This window comes from Urocitellus parryii, unplaced genomic scaffold (assembly GCF_045843805.1).
Source record: "Urocitellus parryii isolate mUroPar1 unplaced genomic scaffold, mUroPar1.hap1 Scaffold_37, whole genome shotgun sequence".
NCBI lineage: Eukaryota > Metazoa > Chordata > Mammalia > Rodentia > Sciuridae > Urocitellus > Urocitellus parryii.
Genome location: NW_027553327.1, coordinates 9794539 through 9803492, shown reverse-complemented (window position 1 = coordinate 9803492; position 8954 = coordinate 9794539). Strand labels below are relative to the sequence as shown.

The window sequence follows — 8954 nt, the reverse complement described above, 5'->3', positions numbered from 1 at the left end:
CTACAAAATGCTGACAAAGAAAATCAAAAAAGATTTACATAATGAAGAGATACTCTTTGTTTATGGATTACAATATCCAATAAAAGAAAGTTGTCAGTTCTTCCCAAATTAGTTTAAAGATTTAATACAATTATAATGAAAATTCAGCATTTTTGTAAACATAGAAAGGATGATTCCCAAATTTATATCAAAAGGCAAATGAACTAGAATAGCTATTAAAACCTTGAAAAAGAAAAATAAACTTAGAGAGTTAGTAGCACCTCACTTCCAGTCCTACTATAAAACTATTATGTTCAAGATTGTTTGATACTGGCAAACACATAAACTCATAAAACAGTCTACAGAAGTTTGGAAGAAAGGATAGAAATTCCAGACAGATCAATAAAAAATATTGCCATTTGATTCTTGACAAAGTTATGAAATAATTAAATGGAGAAAAATTAGTGACTTTTTCAGTAAGTGTTATTGGACCGTTGGACATCCAGATGCAAACAAAACAAGACAGTAAAGTTCACATTTTATACCAGCAGTAACAAAATAAATCACAAATTTAAATGTAAAACTTAAAGTAAGACTTTCAGAAGGAAATGTAGGAGCAAATTTTCATGACCTGAGTTCAGGCTAGATGTCAAAGGGTTCTCAGACATGACACCAAAAGAACGATTCACTGAAAAGTGATAAATGGAATTTTACAAAAAAATAAAACTTACTTCTTAGCCATAGGAAACTGGTGACAGGATGAAAAGACAAGCCAGAAGAAAATATTTGCCAGTTTCATATTTAACACAGGACTTGTAACTAAAATAGAAAAAGAACTCTCAAAACTCAACAGTAAGCAAATTAAGAGCTCAATTATGATGTGGGTAAATAATTTGAGTAGATTCTTACTATAAGGATGTATGTTTGCCAAAGAAGCACATGAAATAATGTTCAACATCTTTAGTCTTTATGAATACGAAAATTAAAACCACAATGATTTTCAATGCAAAGTAGTTAAAATTAAAGATACTGAAAATACTAAGTGCTGATGAGGATGCAGAGGAATTGCAACTCTCACACTTTGCTGGTGGGAATGTGAAATGGTTTATCCACTATGGGATAATTTGGCATTATTATTAGAATAAAGTTAAGTATATACTTTATAACCATATTTTGGGTACTTACCCTAGAGTAATACTACATATTCACAAAATCTTATTCATCAATATTCATAGTTCTAATCATAATTGCCCTAAACTGAATACAACCAATTTATCTTTGATAGGTGATACATTTGATAAATATATACAATGGAATACTATTCAGCAAGAAAAAGGAATGAACTAATGAGATAATACGAAACGAAAGTGTGAATTTCAAAGGCATTAAGCAGAGTGTAAAAAGATTATCTAAAAAAGTTATATAGTTTTATTTTATTTATATGACATGTTTAAAAGGATAAGGTTATAGTACGGGAGAGCGGAGAACAATCATAACAAGCCCCTAAAAATATGGATGTGGCTACACCATCCTCATCATTAGTTGGAAGGGGCTGGAGGTATTTAGGGGGCCAATCAAGGAAAAGTTATGACCATGAGATGGCAGTAGCACATGCAGTGTAGGACTCCACTGGGACATATTTGCTTAGTAGTGGAAGTGTTTCCCAGCATAACCCTGTTCAGAGGTTGTGGTGTGGGGGAACTCCACTCATAAAGAGAGGAGGGAAAGGGAAGTCTTGAGGCAGAGAGCTTGGGAGAGGAAACGTGCGTGTTTAGGTGATGTCCCTTAGCTGTCTAATGGAGGTTTCTCCAAATCAGAGGATTCTAGAAGGCAGCAGCAGTTTGGGGTCTTCACAGGTGTGGAGTTTATCTTTTCTGTGGCTAGCAGATGTTTTGTGCAAAGATGATGGGCTCTACAAAGCAGGCAGCCTCTAAATAGGTAAAAATCTGCTCATTTATAGTATATTTAAAACAATTGGGTATGTTAAAATATTAGTTTGGAGCTCTCAGGCTTTTTAATGAATGGATCTTAACCTGCTATGAAGTAAACAACTTAAGGACAGTAGATAGAGGCCACCTGTGGTTAATTTTGTGACACGTGGGTACCTTTACCCAAGTAAAGGCTGGAAGAAATCTAAGTATGTAATAGAAAAAGCCTGTTGACTTGAAGAGACTATGAGCACAAAGGCGTGATGAACATGTTATTGGACACTGGAGGAATTTTACATATAACAGGAATTCTTATGTAATGAAAGAAAGCTGGACTGAATTATGTTTTTCAGTAGTGGGGAAAACAGAAAAAGTGACAAAAATGGATATGTAGCTTCAGAGATTTCCAGGTAAAGCATTGAAGGTGTGGTCTGATTTTTCCTTTCTGCTTGGTAAAATTCAGTAAGAAGATAATAATTTAAGGAAGGAACTGGTAAGCAAAAATGAATCAGTGCTTGATGATTTGAGAGGCCTATTTTGGCTTATTCATATGGTAAATCATGCTAAAATGAGAAGATTCACTATTAGAGACTGTTCTCTGGAGAGAAACCCAAGGGTATAGCTGGATAAACTTTTGCTGAAACAATTAGGCATGTAACATATGGATCCACTTTTCATCTCAGAAGATACCAGGAATAGAGATGAGGTAATCCAGGAAAGATCTGTGAGGGACTTACTTTCTTATCTAATGCCATGGCCCCTTGTGACACATGTGAGAGACAAGGTTTTTTTAAATAATGTTGTAACAGCAGAGATTCTACTAGTTTAAACAAAAAGGGAAGGAGAAAGAAGAACATGAGAGAAAAAAATTGAGTTTCCAAAATTATACTGGCAGGAAATTGAAAGTGTCATTCTTTTAAGAATAAGCAACAATGTCTCCAAAGTGGAGCCCCTGCATCTGGGGTAGAGGCTTTGGGCTAATACATTCTCAGATGGCAGAATCTTAAGATAAAATGTTATTCACAGGCCTTGAAACCTAATGGAATTTTCCTTTATGTATTTCAAACTTACTTGGAATTGGTGACCCATTTATTCCCTTCTATCCTGTCATATCTAATGTTTATATTTTATCACCATTGTATTCATTGTATTTTAGAAGCAGATAATTTGTTTTCTTAATTTGTATGTCCACTTATGGGGAACAACTTTGTCCCCAAAGATATCAAACCCAGAGTCTAGCCCATGCCTGATTTAGATGATGAACTTGGGACTTTAGAGCAAATGAATTTAATTAAGTCTTTGTACCTAGAGTCCATGCTATAATGCATTGAGACTTTGGGAAACATTGGGATGGTGTGGATGCATTTTACATGTGTAACCGATGAATTTGGGGAGGGGCAGAGGATGGACTGTAGTGGGTTGAGGGTGCTACCCTTAAAAGGTATTTTCACATCTTAATCTCTAGAACCTGTAAGTGTTACCTGATTTGGAATAAGGATATTTGCTGATGCAACAAAATTAAGGATTTCAAGATGAGATCAGCCTGGATTGTGTGAATAGACACTAAAACCAATGATAAGTGTTCTAAAACACACACACGCACACACACACACACACACACACGAGTGGCACATAGTAAGTTGAGGAGAAAGCCTCAGAAAGACAAAGGCACGGTGGAGTTATGCAGCCACAAGCCAAGGAACACATGGAGCCACCAAGGAGAAGTAGGGAAGGACTCTCCACTAGGACCTTTAGGGAGACAGCACTTTGGTTTTGGACTTTTAGTGTTCAGAATTATGAGATAACTTATTTCTGGTGTTTTCAGCTACAAAGTTTGAGATAATTTTTATGGTACCCCATAGGAAAGAAATGCATCTACCTTGTTATCCTTTAGGTTTAGAATTTTGATGGGGAGGATAACACCAGCATTATGGAGGAGCACTGACATACACTTGGTTTATTTGTGAACCTTTGGGAGCCTGGGATTCTTGGTTCTGGAATGAATGAGGCAGGAAAAATATAGCCCTAAGTTACCCAGCCTTCTTGATAGCACCTGTGAGCTGCAAATTCTTAGGAAAAACTTCAGATTGTGCCTCATATACAATTTTGGCAACAGATACTCATTGGGAAATTGATACTTGTATTGTTTTTTTTTTTTTTTTTTTTTTTTTTTTTTTTTTTTTTTTTGTTTTGTTTTGTTTTGTTTTGTTTTATAAACCTTTATTGGAAAGGCTACAAACTTTATATTGCCACTGCATTTCTTATGCTTAGTGTTGTGGGGAAGCAACCCTGAATACAAAACTACTATGCTGTTGAATCTTGCCCAGGCTTCTTGTAAAATATTTTTTTGTACAATGGAGGTAGAGTTGATAGGGCAATAATTTAAACCTCACAGGCCTTGATTAGTGTCAGGACACTTTTTCTTTTTCACTCAGGTTCTAACAGATCTAGAAATAAACTACAAGTGCTATATTTAGGCTCAGGGATGGCAAAATACATTTTAAAATTTTAGTTTCAGTTTCCCCACTTGTTTCTTTACAAATGTAAATGTTTCTTTTCCCTCAAGCATGTTCTCTATCAACTCTAGGAGTGAATAGAAAAGATGGAAAGAAGAGGAATACAACATCCTTTTAAAAGTTGTTTTACCTGATTTTTCTCTTATCAGCCTATGTCTTTCTTTTCTATAAAACATTATAGAAAATCAAATAGTCAATGCTTCCCCCAATGTCAAATACTCAACTTAATGGAGACAGAGCATATTTTAACTTAACATTTAATGAAAACAGAGCATTTTAACAGGTTCTATGCAAACATGGTTCTATTATTGATTTGCCATTACCTTATTTTTAAAAGAGGGTGGTGGTGGGGAGATACAGAGGCCTGGGCTAGCCCCAGTGTTCAGGATCATAACTTAGGAATTACATAACTTAGAAGTCCTTGACTCTACAAAGCATCAGTTGGAAGTCAATAAAGCCTGTTTCTACCAACCTTTATCTCAACAGTAAAATGGGCAGGTGCCTGAGGCCTAAGCTTCAAGCCAATGGGTTTTTAAGGGCTGTTTAAAAACCAGAACTAAGGATACATTCTTCAGTTTAAGGATGCATTTTGCAGTTCAAAATGTGTTCTTCCTTCTAAAAATGTGACACAAAGAATAATTTACACCAACCGCTTTTTATTATCAAGTTTCAGAAACCTTCCATAAGATGGTTAAAAAAAAGGGGGGGATAAGGGGGGGCACCCAAAAAAACTTATACAACCACTGCTAATGTAATTTTTTCCATTGTTCCCAGTCAGCTCCAAACCCATTTTGTGCAAAGCCCATTTTCCATGCATCTAAATGATAGATACAGGCTATGAAATTCTTTATTCTATTTGTAGCAGCTTATGCAGGTGCAGCCAAACACAAAGCTTCAGGACAAATTGTACAAACTTTACAATGTGGGATTTGAATTTAAAATATGAAACATAAAATCTACACAAAACTGATAAAAATCAAGCACAGATAAGACTGAAACTCATAACCGATGTGTGAAAGGGAGTCTTGTTTCCTTTCAAGTGCTTTAACTGCTACAGAACAGTCGAAATGAAGATGTAAAGCTTGGTGGTTAGTTTAAATTATACACTCTGTAGATACTATACCAATTTTAAAAGTTACACATAGACCAACAGATGTCCATCAGTTCATCTGGATTGATCAGACACTCCAGCTGGCTCGCTGAGAACAAATCAGGCAAATGTGGAAAGAAAATCCACCTGTGCAATTTGTTTGCAGAGTTACTGATGGGCACACTGTACTCCAGGTCCATGATGGCTGCTGCTTTCTTCATCAGAGCTATCATTATATGCTTCACGCCTCTGACCACCTCCTGAGCCTCGAGTGCTATCAAATTCCTGAAGCTCTACCTCCTCTGTTTCTCCGATTACATTAGGTACTTCTGGTCTAGATGGCAGAAGATCTTCTAGTTCAGAAAGCTTATCTGGGTTGATCCAGTTGTTTTCAGGAAACTGCACATCAAACTTTATATAAAGATCACCTTTTTCAAAGGGATTTCGATACTGTGGCATTCCTTCACCTCGAACTACACGAACACATCCTGGTTCAATTACTTTGCCAGGAGGGTATTTCACCACAATTTGACGTCCATCAAGGTGCTTAAATGTGAACTGAAACCCACACAGAGCTTCAACAAGTCCTATCTTATATGTCATGTGCAAATCATTGCCATCTCTCTGGAACACCTCATGTTCTTTCTCCTGTAGCAAAAGAACAATGTCTCCTGGTTCCACTCCTGGGGCCTGGTCTGCTTCCCCAGTGAATGTAATTCTCTGTCCATGTTTCATGCCTTTGTCTACATGAACTTCAAGAATCTTGACTTCTTTAATCACCTTCTTTCCTTCACATTTTTTACAGCGGTCCTTTTCATTAATTACCTCTCCTTCTCCATTACAATCAGAGCACACAGACTGCATCTGTTGTACCATTCCAGGAGCCAGCTGTCTGATCATGATGCGTACACCTCGACCCCGACAAGCACTACACTTCTGAACAGCTCCAGACTTCCCGCCTTGGCCACTGCATGCACTACAGAGTACATTCTTGCTAAGTTGTAGTTTGGTTGTCTTGCCATTATAGAGATCTTCTAAAGATACTTTTAGCGGATGCATCATGTCCTCTCCTCTTCTTCTGCCATTTCGACTTCTACTCTGATTGCCCATGAAGCCGAACAATCCTCCACCAAAAATGTGAGAGAAAATATCATCCATGCCACCACCTCCACCGCTACCTTCCCGAAGACCTTGTTCTCCATATCTGTCATACAGCTCACGCTTCTCTGGATTTGATAATACTTCATATGCAAAACTGATTTCTTTAAATTTGTCTCCAGCATTTGGATTCTTATCTGGATGGTATTCCTTGGCTAACTTCCTGTATGCCTTCTTCAGCTCGTTCTCACTGGCGCCGGGCGGAACGCCCAGGATGTCGTACAGTTTCGTGTCGGCCACGTTAGCCATGGCGGCCTACGGGCAGCACTCGGGGAGGCAGGCGGCGAAGCGAACGAAGCGGAGCCGGGCCCACGAGTGGCGTCGGCGGCGGCGCAGGCCGAGGGAGACAGCCCTTGTATTGTTTTTAATCTCCAATTTGTGGCAGGAATACTTTAATCGGGGAATGCAATTTGGATATATGGGTAGGACATAAGGACAAAAATAGGCAACCTTTCTGAGCTAGTTTTGTCCTCTGTGACTTGGGAAATCATTGATGTCCAACTTATAGAATTGTTTATTTTACATGAGGAAGACTTTGAACATGCTTTTAAATCTATAAAGCTCTACAAAAGTGAACTTTAGATCTATTAATAGGGTTTGATGATTTTAAGGTGGAATATGACAATGTGTTTGTGTTACATAGACATGTTTCTTCCTCTCCTATTCTGTTTAGGCTTACTCATTCAACCACAGACTCGGTTGTCCTAACACATTGTTGATTTCCACAGTTTTGGATTACTTACCTATTCCCAGCCACCATCCAGATTTAGGCTAAGTAGTGTGTGTCCAGTTTTTGACACCATTTAGAAAAATAAACTGCATTTGGAAAATTGTGAATAAGCCCTTTTTTTTGCTGAGATTAACATATTCACCAAGTCAATCCCATTGGGGTGATCTGTTACATACCAGACCTACCCAGTTATTTTGATGTTTTTCTTATTGGGGAAAAAATTGGACTGGGATGTTTTACTTGTTTTCTTGTTTTGAGAAAGCTAACTATTTAATTATGTCAATTTATAATTTTATAGTCTTACTGCTTATTAGGAAAAAGAATAACAAAAAACTTAGATGTTAACTGAAAATCTTGGTTAAAAACTTGAATAAGTATTGCAAAAACCGATCCTGATACTTGCATTCTTCTGTTTTTATCCTGCATTTTGGATGTTGCTGATTAGAGCCCTCTTGCTAATTAGCTTCAATCAAAAGAAGACTATTATTTTAGCAAGAAATGTCAAAAAAATAAAGTATGAAAATATGTCAACCTCTACTCTTCATGTTGCAGTGTAAGATCCAAAATAATAGAATGAAAGGCTATGTAAATTTGTTTATGCAAAACAATTACTTCTCATATCTGATTCATTATCATATAGCCATGTTAACTCATGGTAGATTCATTTCCTTTATTTGCTTTCTCTGAAGGCATTTTTTTCACTTTACTGTTTACTGCTTGTCCAATATTTTGTTTTTTCTACTATTCTTTGTTCAAAATGCAAAAATCTGAAATAAAAATATAATATAGAAGTATAGGCACCAGCTAACATTTTCTATGGCATATGGTACTTCAGATGCCATATGTACCAGTGTTTAGTGATTCTGGCAAAGAGGCATAGAATGGTGAAATCCAACTGCCAGGATTGCTGAAAACAAATATGTAAATGCTCCAGGGCTTTTGTTATTCATAACATACCTCTAACACAGCACATACAATATGCTGTTCATTCTGTAACTAGTATAACTAATAAACCACACTTTCCTCTCTTATATTTTAAGGCTTCTCCAAGTTTGTGTTCTTCTGCCTCTAACCTTGAATTTAACTCCTGAACTCTGTGTTTCATGAGGCTCATATTAATGAAAGAGGCTTAGGGGAATAAATTCATTCATCCTTTCTCAAGGGCATCTATTTATTTTTTCAAATTAAAATCCAAACTCTTCTGCCGGCTTCTTCTGTGAAACAAAGAAAATGTACTGGGCATGTTCTCTAGATGACTGTCTTAAGGCAAAAGCAGGTAACACCAGGAAATACAAATTTAGGTAGAAGAACAAGAAAAGTGACTTCACTGTCAGGCTGTCCAGGGGTCTTCCCAACACCGAAGTTTATAGGATGTAATGTGAGAACAGGTGTATGGGAAAAACTACTTTGAAAAGGGAAATAGTAACAATTTTAATAGCTCTAAGGATTTAAGGATTCAAACCTGTATACACATATACACAATGTTGAGATAATCACGATCCAGAGAATAAAAATGGACCCTATTTATTTATTTATTTTCCTGATGAGTTGGA

At 36.8% G+C, this 8954-nt stretch overlaps 1 protein-coding gene across 1 annotated transcript; it reads right to left on the bottom strand.

The window, feature by feature from the left end:
* Positions 1 to 5059: 5059 nt before the first annotated feature.
* On the bottom strand, positions 5060 to 7016 carry LOC144252078 (dnaJ homolog subfamily A member 2). Its single transcript, XM_077794637.1, has one exon. It carries the CDS (start codon positions 6918 to 6920, stop codon positions 5682 to 5684), a length of 1239 nt encoding a protein of 412 aa, XP_077650763.1. The 5' UTR covers positions 6921 to 7016; the 3' UTR covers positions 5060 to 5681.
* Positions 7017 to 8954: the final 1938 nt, after the last annotated feature.